Here is a 14,819-nt window from a genome sequence, read left to right as displayed (position 1 = left end):
GGTTTTCTGCTCGACTTGAGTCAAATGTAGCCAATACATTTTATGGACAGCATGCTAGATTACAAAGAATCTAATCAGCGAAATTTAGCTTATTGTCGTTACGATACACTGAACAAAAAAAAATTATGTAATGATGACATAACAATGCTGAGATGCCTGTGTAATGATCTAGTTGTCGTAACTTTTAATATTTACATAATAAATAAAAATGTGAAATATACACTCCTGGAAATTGAAATAAGAACACCGTGAATTCATTGTCCCAGGAAGGGGAAACTTTATTGACACATTCCTGGGGTCAGATACATCACATGATCACACTGACAGAACCACAGGCACATAGACACAGGCAACAGAGCATGCACAATGTCGGCACTAGTACAGAGTATATCCACCTTTCGCAGCAATGCAGGCTGTTATTCTCCCATGGAGACGATCGTACAGATGCTGGATGTAGTCCTGTGGAACGGCTTGCCATGCCATTTCCACCTGGCGCCTCAGTTGGACCAGCGTTCGTGCTGGACGTGCAGACCGCGTGAGACGACGCTTCATCCAGTCCCAAACATGCTCAATGGGGGACAGATCCGGAGATCTTGCTGGCCAGGGTAGTTGACTTACACCTTCTAGAGCACGTTGGGTGGCACGGGATACATGCGGACGTGCATTGTCCTGTTGGAACAGCAAGTTCCCTTGCCGGTCTAGGAATGGTAGAACGATGGGTTCGATGACGGTTTGGATGTACCGTGCACTATTCAGTGTCCCCTCGACGATCACCAATGGTGTACGGCCTGTGTAGGAGATCGCTCCCCACACCATGATGCCGGGTGTTGGCCCTGTGTGCCTCAGTCGTATGCAGTCCTGATTGTGGCGCTCACCTGCACGGCGCCAAACACGCATACGACCATCATTGGCACCAAGGCAGAAGCGACTCTCATCGCTGAAGACGACACGTTTCCATTCGTCCCTCCATTCACGCCTGTCGCGACACCACTGGAGGCGGGCTCCACGATGTTGGGGCGTGAGCGGAAGACGGCCTAACGGTGTGCGGGACCATAGCCCAGCTTCATGGAGACGGTTGCGAATGGTCCTCGCCGATACCCCAGGAGCAACAGTGTCCCTAATTTGCTGGGAAGTGGCGGTGCGGTCCCCTACGGCACTGCGTAGGATCCTACGGTCTTGGCGTGCATCCGTGCGTCGCTGCGGTCCGGTCCCAGATCGACGGGCACGTGCACCTTCCGCCGACCACTGGCGACAACGTCGATGTACTGTGGAGACCTCACGCCCCACGTGTTGAGCAATTCGGCGGTACGTCCACCCGGCCTCCCGCATGCCCACTATACGGCCTCGCTCAAAGTCCGTCAACTGCACATACGGTTCACGTCCACGCTGTCGCGGCATGCTACCAGTGTTAAAGACTGCGATGGAGCTCCGTATGCCACGGCAAACTGGCTGACACTGACGGCGGCGGTGCACAAATGCTGCGCAGCTAGCGCCATTCGACGGCCAACACCGCGGTTCCTGGTGTGTCCGCTGTGCCGTGCGTGTGATCATTGCTTGTACAGCCCTCTCGCAGTGTCCGGAGCAAGTATGGTGGGTCTGACACACCGGTGTCAATGTGTTCTTTTTTCCATTTCCAGGAGTGTATATGTGGTGGCTGGTGTTTCTAACCTGTCCGATAGATTAGTCACTACATATATATAATTAATGTGACGGCGGCCAATGGTCTCTTCAGTGCGGATGTCCTCCAGAATCTAACTCTTACGGGAAACGGCGAAATGCCGCGAGTAATGAGAATAATGGGCAAGGGGCACTACGTTAGTGGTGTCTGGATACGTTGAGAATTTGTGTCTGGCTGGAGGCGTGCTAAGGTAGACGGTACAGTAGCGCTGACCAATGTGTCGGGAGGCTTAACGGTCAGGTTATCTGCCTAGTAAGCAGGAGACCTGGGATCCAATGTCGGCCTGGCACAAATTTTCAACTTTTAAATCAGTGCCAATGTGCAGCCAATGTCAGTAATTCCTTTGTGTCTTGAAAAATGTAACAGTATATCTTGTCTTGTAATAATAAAAAATACAAATAAATTACCAATAAAAAGCCGCACAGACACTGGTTAACATCTCTCTCAACTTAATTTTCTAGTTTGATGCTAATATCGCGACAGGTTTACAATAAAATAATAACTTTTAAGATCATCTGGCGTCTTTTCCGAGAATTTGTTGTGATGTATACACCATCAATACTATCTCTTTAACAGAATTGTGTAGACGGGAAACTGTAAGCATGCAAACATGCACCAGTTATATTGTACAAGTGCAGGATGTCAGTCTGTGGGACTTCCATATCTATTGCATTGAGGTCATTCAATGCATTTAACCCGATTAGGGCCTTCAAGCCCTCTCTTACATCGGACCAGTACTCCACACGTACAGAACATTTTGGATATCTAAGAAACCTTAGTATCTTTCTCTCACCCATTCCCCCTTATTCTTGTTTTGAAATATCCTTACCTATTATTCGTTTCTTGATCATCACGTAAGTTGAATAACGTCAGTAGCAACTCCTTGTATTTCGTCATACAGTACTGCAGTGTTGTTCATGAGAACATTGCAGATTGCCATTCCATGTAACGTTTTCCATTTCTTAATGTCTATTAATAAGAGCTGAAATTAACTAACTGACATTATGTTACTGAATCTGGTCTGCGGTTTAAATGTAAAAGAAATTCAAAATAATTTTTATTTGCAGCTATACGTTACCTTGAATTTTGGTTGGCCGGCTGCGATTCCCAATGCCTGAACGATCAAGGAGGAATGCAGGTATGCCGCAGTACATTAGGTGTGGATACTCTGGTTCACTTTCCAAAGCGTTATTTACGCTTCAAATTTAGATTCGAGCACACTCATACTAAATGTCAAATAATATTTTACTCGTTTTAATTGATGTAAAAGTAGGTTAAAAACCTGACAGGTTATCTGTAAAAAAAGTGACAGTCATACGTATGGGGATGAAACACAATCAACAGTGAGTAAAATAGAGTGTATTTTGATGTCCATATCACAATCCGATTATAAAGAAATTGAATTTATGATTAAAACGGGGAATTGTGGAAACATATGAATGAGAATAAAAATTTGATAGTCTTGTTGTTTGTGTGGTCTTCAGTCCCGACATGAGTGTTGCAGCTCTCCATGCTACTTTGTCCTGTGTAGGCCTTCTCATCTGTGAATAACGATTGCAACTTATATCCTTCTTCATATGCGTATTTCATTCATGTCTTGGTCTCCAACTACGAAGACGTTTTTAATTTTTTCTACTCCGAACATATATTTCTAATACAAAATTGGTGATCCCTTGATTTCTCAAAATGTCTCCCATTGACCGATCCCTTGTTCTAGCAGTTGTGTCATGAAAATCCTTTCTCCCCAGTTCTCTTTAGTACTTCCTCACTAGTTCATGATCGGCCCAGTATTCTCTTGGAGCAACACATTTTAAAAGCTTCTATTCTCTTCATATCTAAATTACTTACTGTCCACGTTTCACTTTCACACGCGGCTATACTTCATACAAATACTTTATGAACACAGTTCTTAACACCGAGATCTGTATTCGATGTCAGAAAATTTCTCTTCTTCAGAAAAGCTTTTCTCGCCATTTCTAGACTACATTTTATACACTTTACAGTTATTTTACTGCCAAAGTAGCAAAAGCGATCCACTACTTTGTCTCCTTTCTTAACTGCTTTAATTTGAATACACTCCATTATCGTTGTTTTGGTTTTTTTGGTGTTCACCTGATACCCACCTATCAAGACACTGTCGATTCCGTTCAACTACTCTTTCAAGCCTTTTTCTGTCTCTGAGAAAATTACTATGTCATCGCCAAACCTCAACGTTTTTAATTCCTTACTTCCTTCTCCAAATGTTTCTTTGGGCTCTTTTACTGATACTCAAGGTTAGGAATTTAATAACATCAGGGATAGGTTACAATCCCTTCTGACCCTTCTTCTGAACAACAACTTCATTTTCATGTCCTCGTCTCTTGTCACTGCTGTCTGGTTTCTATAACAGTTTGAAAATAGCCTTTCATTCCATGTATTTTGTCTCTGCTACCTTCAGAATTTCAAAAACAGTATTACACTCAACATTGTCAAAAGCTTTCTGCAAGTCTACAAATGCTATATAAGTAGGATTGCCTTTCCTTAACCAAAGTTGGAAGATACCTTGTAGGGTCGGTTGTGCCTCGCGTGTGCCTACATCTCCGGGAATTAATAATGATCCTCCCCAAGGTGGGCTTCTACCAATTTTTCTTTCCTTTTGCAAGGAATTCGGGCTTCTTTCTTGCAACCACGACCTATTAAACTGATAGTTCGGAAATATTCACACATGTCTACACCCTCTATCTTCGGCATTGGAATTATTACATTCTTCTTGAAGCCTGGGTGGCTCTCCCAGGACTATCAGTAATTCTCGCAGAATGTCGTCTGCCCTCGTGGACTAGTTTTGACTTATGTCTTCCAGTGATCTGTCAAATACTTCTCGCAGTATCATATGTACCATATCGTATTCATCTACGTCCTCTTCCATTTCTATAATACTGCCTTCAAGTTCATCTCCCTTGCACTGACCACCTACACGATCCTTCCATCCTTCAGTTTTCTCTTCTTTGCTTAACACTGGATTTCCATCTGAGCTCCTGACTTTAATACACTGCTTCTCTTTTCTGCAGATGTCTCTTTAATTACCTTGTAGGCGGTATCTATCTTTCCCCTAGTGTTATTTGCTTCTAAATCCCTACATTTCTCGTCTAGCCATCTCTGCTTAATCATTTTGCGCTTCCTGTGGATCTCATTTCTTAGACGTTTATATTCCCTTTCTCCCTTTCGTTGCTGCATTTTTATGTTTTCTCGTTTCATCACTTAAATTCAATATCTCCTGTGTTATACAAGGACTACTAGGCCTTGTCCTGTTACCTATCAGATCCTCAGCTGCGTTCATCTCCAAGGTACATATTCCTGTTCCACGGTATTCCTTTCCCTTTGGTTGCCTTATGCTCCTGATGAAATTTTCAACAATCCCTGGTTATTTCCACTTACCCAGGTTCCATCCCATTAAATTCCTAACTTTCGGAAATTTCTTCAATACAATGAGGTGAGAGTCAACATCAGCACATATCTTACATATTAAAATCAGGTTCAGAAATCACTGTCTTAACATTACATAACCTTCGGGATTCTCCAACCTCTTTTCGTTATTTTTACAGCAAATGTTAGCGATTGTTGAAATATGTGCAAAACTGTACCAGGTGGCTTCCTCTTTCACTCCTTTCTCCAGCCCATTTTCTCTTTCTACTCTCCCTTCCCTTCCTTTGCCTACAATCGAATTCCAGCCCAGCATCAGAGTTAAATTTTCGTCTTCCATAACTACCTGAATAATTTATTTCATCTCATAATATATTCCTTCAAACTCTTCATCAAATGCGGAACTAGTTGGCATATAAATTTGTACTGCTTGGATGTGTGTGGGCTTCTTGTCTGTCTTGGCTACGATAATGCGTTCGCTTGCTGTACATAGTAGCTTACCCTCGTCCCTTTTTACTTATTCATTATTAAACCTACTTCTGCATTACCCCTAAAATGCTTTTGTAGTTGTAACACTGTTCCTCCCGCCACCGAACTTCATAATTTCCACTATATCTAACTTCAACCTATCCTTTTCCCTTTTTAAATTTTGTAACATACCTGCCCAAGTAAGAGATCTGACATTCCACTCTCCGATCCATTGAACGCGTCTCCAGACGAGGGAAAGCTCTTGAGTAGTCCCCGCTTGAAGATCAGAATGGAGGACCTGTTTTACCTCAGGCATATTTTACCTAGGAGATTGCCGGCATCATTTAAAAACACAATTAAAGTGGCATGTCTACGGCAGCAATTACGGCTGTAGTTCCCCATTGCTGTCAGCCATTCGCGGTTGCAACACAGTAAGGCCGTTCCTGTGTATGTTACAAGGCCAGATTCGTCAATCATCCAGAGTGTTACCCCTGCAACTACTGAATAGGATCCCCTTCAGGAACCACACTTTCGTCTGGCTTCTCAACAGACACCCCTTCGACGTGATTGCACCTACGGTACTGCTATCTGTATCACTGAGGTACGCAAGCCACCACACGAACGGGAAGTTCCATAGTTCAAAAAAAAAGTTCGAATGTGTGTGAAATCTTATAGGATTTAACTGCTAAGGTCATCAGTCCCTAAGCTTACATACTAGTTAATCTAAATTATCCTAAGGACAAACACACACACCCATGCCCGAGGGAGGACTCAAACCTCCGCCGGGACCAGCCGAACAGTCCATGACTGCAGCGCCTTAGAGTTCCATAGTTAATGGGGGGTGTTATGTAATTGCAATGCTTTAATAAGGCAGAGATTCTGAGGCAGACAAATGATTACTATGGAAAGGGAAAATAAATATGTAGGGTAGCTGACTCTGAGGCGACAAGTTCTTCCGAAATCCTAAACAATGAAAACATATTTCAAAATCCAAACATGAAAGACGATAATATTTGTACCGAATCAAGAATTGACAGAGATTTAGGAAGAATGTACTAGCATTGAAGTCCATACAAGTGCAGAACAGGACTCCACTTGTATCAGAGTAACTATGAACAATAGGCTAAAATTCAGTCACCAAAATACAAGAATTAATGATGAAATGTCATTACAGATGAGAGAAGGTAGGAATTTTCTTTCATAGTCACCAATGGGGTACCCAGATACTATTGAACAACTTCAACAGAAGGTGAATGGCATGTGATAGCCAAATTGTTAGAGAGGGAACGAGAAATATAGAAATCTCAAATAAATGGGAACGTATATGGACGATAGATGGTAAGAGTATACGTAAAAAGTCTGCATAATGGATCAGACTTATAGGAGACTGTGCCAGAAGATGAGAACACGAGTGATGTGGAAGAAAAGAGGGGACCTGTAATTCGATCAAAGTTTTACTGGACACTGATCTTTCTGACATCTCGTAAACCAGCAGAATCCAATTAGACTATTCGGAAATAAAATGAGCAATGGAAAAGCACGAAATGGAGAAACTGTGAAATGTCTATTGTACAAAACCTCGAAAGATTCATAGTCAGTAAATGTACGAAATGAAGGTGTGCAAGAAATAGTAGACGAGCAAAGAAACCTTTGCAAATTTTTACCATAAGAAGTGACACTTTAATGGGAGAACATTCACGGCAAGCATACATAGTTAGCTAATCCGACTACAGCAGCTGCATGAAAGTCGCAAAATGATTGCATTTCGACTTTCTTAGGTAACTGTCGTATGTCTCAAAAATAAGGCAGCGACCACTTCTGAGGCCATGGCCCTTGGCACCTCAAGTCGATAGATCAATTATTGAGAAACTGAGCAGTGAAATGTAATCACACCGAGGCTGAGCTCGGGAAAATGTCGCTACGACAATGAAGGGAAGGCTAGATTTATGGTCTAGAAGAGGCAAAATATACTAAATTTCAATCCTTCTTCCTGTACCTGAAAGAAAAAGAAAGATACGAAAAACAAAGTAAATGGCATTCATAATAAGCTACTCAATAGAAGAAGAAAGCAGCTCCTATAACAAAAGTTTGATAAACTGATACCTAACGACACATTTCGTGGTAGGTAATAACCAAGAACTTCAGTTTAACACAGGAAGGAAGGCAGGTACATTCCTGGTCAAGGATACACGTTATTATGAACAACAAGCACACCGCTGTATAAAACTCTATCAAAACCTCGATAACGTTTACTCTTTGGTAACTGTCGTCATAAAGTTGATCATGTGCGAGTTGAGTATTGTAAGTGGAGTGCAGCTCAGACTGCCACTCGATATTCTCTCAGAACTAAGTTAACTTGTACTGGATTCTTGTGTTTCATGTTGGTATGAATACGTTATAAAGTAATGATGCAAGAGACATGTCTTACCAATAGGTTAAGGCTCAGTCTGATTGTAGTGACTTTGTATTCAGAACATTCATGTTGGATGAAATGAAAGGTTAGATATTTCTATCTGTTTGACATTAATTGACTTTTAAAGTGAGTGCACTTATTTATTCCCCGACAGTTACACATGAGAATATCTGTTTGACAAATCTGAATGGATATCTTAGTCGTCTCTGAACTGCGTTAGAGAGGTGTAATACGCACTCTATGGATGAGAAGAACTCTTAAGGACTTACAGGATAGTGTAGATGAGAATACCTTTCGCAAGCCTCATCAGTGAATGTTACGCGTCTGCTGTGTGCTTCCAAATTGGTATCACATTACAGTGCTTGTAATGTTTCCTGAGACAAATGGCAACGCGTTATTGTCACTGTGAGGATAAAAGTTCATAGCACATAGGGTATATCTTAAATGGTATCAAAAACTAATTCGTATGAAAGTAGACGGTAATACTATCCAAACATAGAGATGTGTACGCAGTTGGGTAAACACTTGATTCAGCATGATGCAATGTCCTAGTTAGTACTAATTCACTTGAGATGTAACTGTTCCATGAAGCCCTCACTAAATACGGACCGTCATAATACACTGACGAGGAAAAAATCGCAACACCCAGAAGCAGTTGTGCGACATAAACGAAAGATGCAATGCGTATTTCTGCATCTGAAAAATGATGCATAGTAGCACCACGATAGGGATTCAAATCTGGCTTGCTTCAAACACACGCTGTAAGGATCATGAGCGTTAGTTAACTTTCAGATGGGACGTGGTGATTTGAAGTTAGTCAAAAAAGCCTTTAAGGCCACAAAGACGCCATTATCAACACCTCGCTGACTTTGAACGAGGTCGTGTAATATGGCTACAAGCCGGATGTTCCTTCTGAGATGCTGCAGAAAGACTTGGCAGGAATGTGGCCAGTGTACATAGTTGCTGCGCGGGGGTCACGAGAATGTACAGGTGCAAGAACACTGGGCTCCCGAAGGCCACTTACCACTACAGAGAGAGAAAAAAATGGTTCAAATGGCTCTGAGCACTATGGGACTCAACTTCTGTGGTCATAAGTCCCCTAGAACTTAGAACTACTTAAACCTAACTAACCTAAGGACATCACACACATTCATGCCCGAGGCAGGATTCGAACCTGCGACCGTAGCGGTCGTGCGGTTCCAGACTATAGCGCCTTTAACCGCTCGGCCACTCCGGCCGGCACAGAGAGAGAGAAAACCAAGGTATTCGACGTATGGCTCTGGCGCATAGTATTGCATCTACACCCAAAATTGCAGCAGCATTTGACGCCAATACGGCACAATGAAGTGTTACAAATCGCTTGCTTTAAGGATAGCTTCGTTCCAGACGCTGTGTAGCGTGTATTCCACCGACCCCACATCACCACCATTTGCGACTTCCGTTGTGTGAAGCAAGAGCTCATTGGAAGGCAGGGTGGACATTTGTAATGGTTTCTGATGAAAGCTGGTTCTTCCTCGGTGCCAGTGATGGCCGTGTGTTGACTAGAAGATGGACAGTTTAATGTCTGCAACCAAACTGTTTGCGTGCTAGACACACTGGATCCACATATAGAGTTTAGGACTGGGATGCGATTTCGTATGACAGGAGTACTCTCGTACTTATCCCACGGACCCTGACTGCAAATTTGTACATCAGTCTGCTAGTTCCATCTGTTTTGCTTTCATTCATAAACAGCATTCAATGGAGTGTTTCACAACAAGATAACACTCCACCAGATTCCGCTGTTATAACCCACCATGCTCTGTAGATTGTTGACGTGTTACCTTGGGCTGTTCGATCAGTGGACCTGTGTCCAATCAAGAACATATGTGACATCTTTGGACTAAAACTTCAGCATCACACACAAACAGCATTAACAGTCCCTCTATTGACAGATCAAATGCATCCCACAAACTGACTTACTCCAGCCGTACAACATTATGCATAAACATCTGCATGCTTACATTCAACATTCTGCAGCTACACTGGTTATTAATGTACCAGCATTTCACATTTGCTATGGCTTTAGACGGAATACTGGCACCAGAGATGCAATAGGGCTCCTACGAATCTTGGGAGAAAGGTTTATTGCAAAAGGAAGAGACCTATATATGTGCTTCATCGATTTAGAAAAGGCATTTGACAATGTGGTTTGGGACAAGCTGGCGACTATTATGAGGGAAAAGAGAGTGGACTGGAAAACCAGAAGACTTATAAACTCATTATACCTTAATCAAAAAGTTTCAGTTAAAGTGAGAGGAGAAAGTACAAACTGGATCAGACTAGGGAAAGGAGTAAGACAAGGATGCTGTTTATCACCTACTCTTTTCAACCTGTACTTGGAAAATATGATTGACCAATGCTCATTAGATGACAAAGGAGTAGAAATTGGAGGAAGAAGAGTAGGGTGCTTGAGATTTGCTAATGACATGGTCCTTCTAGCCACAGGGGAAAAAGAATTACAGGATTTGGTGGACACCATTGCAACTAACGGAAAAAAATATGGAATGAAAATTAACACAAATAAAACAAAAGTACTCGCAATAGGAGGAAATAAGGAAATAAAAATTGTGCTGAATGGAGAAACACTAGAATAGGTGCAAAATTTTAAGTATCTTGGAAGCAGGATAGACACCGACCGGAAGTGCACCGCAGAAATTAAAACAAGGATAGCAATCGCAAAAGAGGCGTTTTATAAGAAAGGGAGAATCTTCTGCAGCGGTCTGGACAGAGAACTCAGAAAGAGACTCATAAAATGTCTTGTATGGAGAGTTCTTCTATATGGCGCTGAAACATGGACTATGAGGAAAAAAGACAGAGTAAGGCTGGAGGCTTTTGAGATCTGGATATGGCGGAAGATGGAAAGAATAAGTTGGATGGACAGAGTCAAAAATGAAGAGGTACTGTGAAGAGTGGGAGAGAAAAGACAGTTACTAGATGTAATAAAGAGAAGAAAAAGAAATTGGATTGGGCATATATTAAGAAAGAATGACGGACTGATAAAAACAGTTTTAGAAGGTTATGTAGAAGGGAAAAGGAAGTGAGGAAGGAAGAGATTCCAGATACTGGATGACATGATGGACGGTACAACATACAGCAGCCTTAAGAAGGAAGCAATGGATCGCAGAAAATGGAGAGGCAAAGGACCTGCTAATATAGCAGATAACTGATGATGATGATGGCTCACCTCGCGCTTACATTAACTTGTTTTTATGCAATATACATAAAATAACCTTAAATATTTTACCTATACAAACGTATTCTCGAGATTTCATTACTCTACATTAATTATTTGCTCAGTGTTCGAACTTTATTCCGTCAGTGTACTTGCCGAGAGTGTTTTATGGAAATCTCAAAAACTAACGACTGTCATTTGATGATCTGATGCTCGCTCGTGTGGATAACATATGCCTGAAGTGATTTCGAACTGTCATGAGACACCACACTGTAGATGTGGTGTTTACAATAGCTACTTTATAGATAAATATGTCATAAGATTCCCTTGCGTAATTCATCTTATAAAACTCAAATCGTTAGAAGAAACTCCAGTATGAAATACTTTTGATTGAATCTCTTGTATAATCCATGTCTACGGATACCAAAGACTAAGAGAATGTTTTCCAAAGGAAACTATGTTTTTATAAATTTTTAATTGAAGCTTATAAAAATTCTGTCTTAATGTCGGTATAGTTACACCTATGAAACTATATCGAATTATATAAAGGAACAATAAGCTAAAATGAAGAGACATGATACTCTCAGTTCTCAAACACTACATGAGTAGCAGCTGAGGCGTGATAATGAGTCACATACTGGATTTACGAAGATTTAATAACTGTAAAGAAATGGTACTGGTTTATAGGATGGAAGGGATGGGAAAGTCTCAAAGAAAACTTCTCTAAATATTAGTCTCACTTAAAACAAAAGTTTGATGAAGTTACTTAAAATGTTGAAATAAAACTGAGGTATTCACGTCAAGTTCAGACTCTAATAACAACTGTTATTCTTCAATTGTTTCCCTTTGAATTGCAATGAGAGAAACAGTTATGTCGTCAGTAACGCAATTTGTAATTAAATTTACATGTTGGCAATTTATTTTTCCAAATTTGTGTTAAATTCTCAGTGACAGCTCTTGATAATAGTCGTAAAGCACTTTATCCTTTATTCAGAAAAGTAATTTGTTGTAATAGAACCAAAACATCTTTTAAGATGATAATATTGAGTGAGGCCTGGACTTTTTTGGGAATTTACTACCATATTGGCTAGGATAACAATCACCAATAAGCTCGAGGTGTGTTTAATCTTTCAGGCATCGCGATACCTTGTCTACCAAAAGGTATCTCAGCAGTAGGTTGTTGGTACAGTTACACATCGAATATTCCTTACATATATGGTTGATAATGTGGTTAATTTCTAGTGGCATAAAAGCTAGTCGTATTCAGTTTACATTTTTCTCCGGTGTTTCAGACAACGACAACACAAGTACCAGCAACATCACATATGATGGCACCAACTTCCTCAATAACAACAGCTAGAACAACTACTACAGTCAAGGGAACAACTATGACTACAAGACCAACAACCACTTCAGCCACAACGCCTACATTGGCACAAACTTCCTCAACAACAACAGCTACTACAGCAATGACTACAACAATGGCTGCAACTACAACAGCTATAGCTCTGACAACAACCTCCACTAAAACATCTATGATGGAATCGACTTCTTCAATGACAACCACTACGCCAGAAACTACAACAGTGACCACTACAACAACTACAGCTCCAATGACAACCTCAGCCACAACACCTGCATCAGATGCAATTTCATCAACCGCTTCAACAACAACCTCAAACACAACACCTGCACCAGATACAACTACAACAACTGCTTCAACAACTAGCTCAACTGCATCATATAGAACCTCAAACGATGCACCAAGTTCCAGCAGCACAGTACCTGAATCATCAACATCAACATCAGAAAGGACTGAACCCAGTGAAACAACTGAGTCAGCTGTGGATACAACATCAGAGGGTACAACTTCTTCAACCACAACAAATGTGTCGACCTCAGCAGAAGAAGAAACAACAGTTGCTGATACAGCAACTGCTGAAACTGATTCTTCCACATCAGAGGAGACAAACGTTTCAGACTCAACTGCCTCAACTGCAGCAGGCGCCTCAAGAAAAAGTAATGCTATCGCATTGGGTAACAGAGGCCAGCACCACGACTTACGTCATGGTTTTATGCGTCACTCTAAACACGAAAACCGTGGGAGACACGTAGAACATGAGAAAAATGGAAAGCATGGCTCTTTTCACAGGCAACAGAACTGAGAATGTCACAAGCGGTGTAACAAGAACGTTTCAACCAAATTTTAAGTAACCATAATAATAATCTTTTACTTTTACGTGGATGAACTGATAACTTGCAATTAGAAAGACATAAACACTAATAATAGGAGGGTTGATGCAGATACTGCACTGCAGAAGTGAATGTATAATTTGATGGCATGATAACAATTTAAAAAACCCAGTCATACTCATTCATGTCACTACATTACTAATCATGCACTAAACAACAATGAACGTAATACATACACAACTATGAAAATAATAAGTCTATTATTCTGCTGCCATTGTTGAAAACGATATTCGTGAAGCAATTTTATATTTTGATACCAAACTTTAAATAACAACCAATGTAAATTTAGGACGATAAGGTTTAAACAAGCCAATAAAAGATTGTAGCATTCTACAACATAATTAGTTGTCAAATTCCTTAACATGAACGAAAAACTGTCATCGAGGAGAAGTACTTTACGGAAGATCGTCGAACTTACGTATACTGTTGCAATGTTGATGTGGACTTCGCATGTTTGATTGGCATCTCCATGACCTAATTATATCTTGTAATCCAGGACAGTAAATTTCTTCATCTCGCATTAATATATCACCTCTGCAATTACGACAATCCCCGCTTTTCATCTAGATAAAAAATTTCCATATCACTGCATTTCAAGCAACACATATCATCACAATGCCAGACGCCCACAGACTAGTACTCCACGCTGGTACGGTAATAAATTTTATGTCCAACTAGTGCAGTTCTTGTACAACCATAATGAAATGTTTTGTATGTTTCAATATTTTACTACGCATTCTGCTGATCTGTAAAGTTTAACTTTTCAGGGCGTTGGTCACAAAAATATTGCATCTTTCGATATATGCGAACCAAGGAACACTTACCTCTAGTAGATGTGCGTCAGATGGATATGCTGTGAACATGATGGTTTATGAGACACTATTAACTGTAATCATCAAACGTAACCTCTAACGTCTGTTACACTAGAAAACGTCTGTTAAGTCGTACTTACTATTAAAATGTCTTATAACATACCAGCTGAAAAATGCTCCTGCAGAGCACAAAAAAGCCAACATACTCTTATTTAATAGAAGAGTGTTGTCAATCTGCAAAGATTCACAGCAATATTTTCTTGTCTGCTGTGAAATGAGGAGAAACTGAACGAAATACGTTCACTTTTACAACTGTAGAGAAAGGCAAACAATACTCACGCTTTCAGTGCCAGCAAGATGTTTAACACGATGTTTTGTATTTATATAGGTTCCGTAGGTATCATGACGTTCCTCTAAGTGGCTTATTAAGTCCAACAGTGACCTGTTAACAACCTAAATTGCAAAGCTAATTGAGATTGAATTTAAATCTTTACTATGTGAAAAATACGTTACATACAAAAAACCTTTACCAACACTGCTATTTCTAGCATACCTGATATCTAAGTAACAATGCATCAGAAG

At 40.7% G+C, this 14,819-nt stretch overlaps 1 protein-coding gene across 1 annotated transcript in view; it reads left to right on the top strand.

Annotated features, from left to right (window-relative positions):
* LOC126101307 (uncharacterized) overlaps nt 1-13,729 on the top strand; it is a 39,186-nt gene extending 25,457 nt beyond the window's left edge. The window contains exons 3-4 of the mRNA XM_049911984.1: nt 2,746-2,816; nt 12,465-13,729. Of these exons, the coding sequence (XP_049767941.1) occupies nt 2,746-2,816; nt 12,465-13,337 (944 nt within the window). The 3' untranslated portion in view covers nt 13,338-13,729. The remainder of the gene's footprint in view (nt 1-2,745; nt 2,817-12,464) is intronic.
* Nucleotides 13,730-14,819: the final 1,090 nt, after the last annotated feature.

Source organism: Schistocerca cancellata, chromosome 9 (genome assembly GCF_023864275.1).
Source record: "Schistocerca cancellata isolate TAMUIC-IGC-003103 chromosome 9, iqSchCanc2.1, whole genome shotgun sequence".
Lineage (NCBI taxonomy): Eukaryota > Metazoa > Arthropoda > Insecta > Orthoptera > Acrididae > Schistocerca > Schistocerca cancellata.
This window is presented reverse-complemented; position numbering and strand designations above follow the sequence as displayed.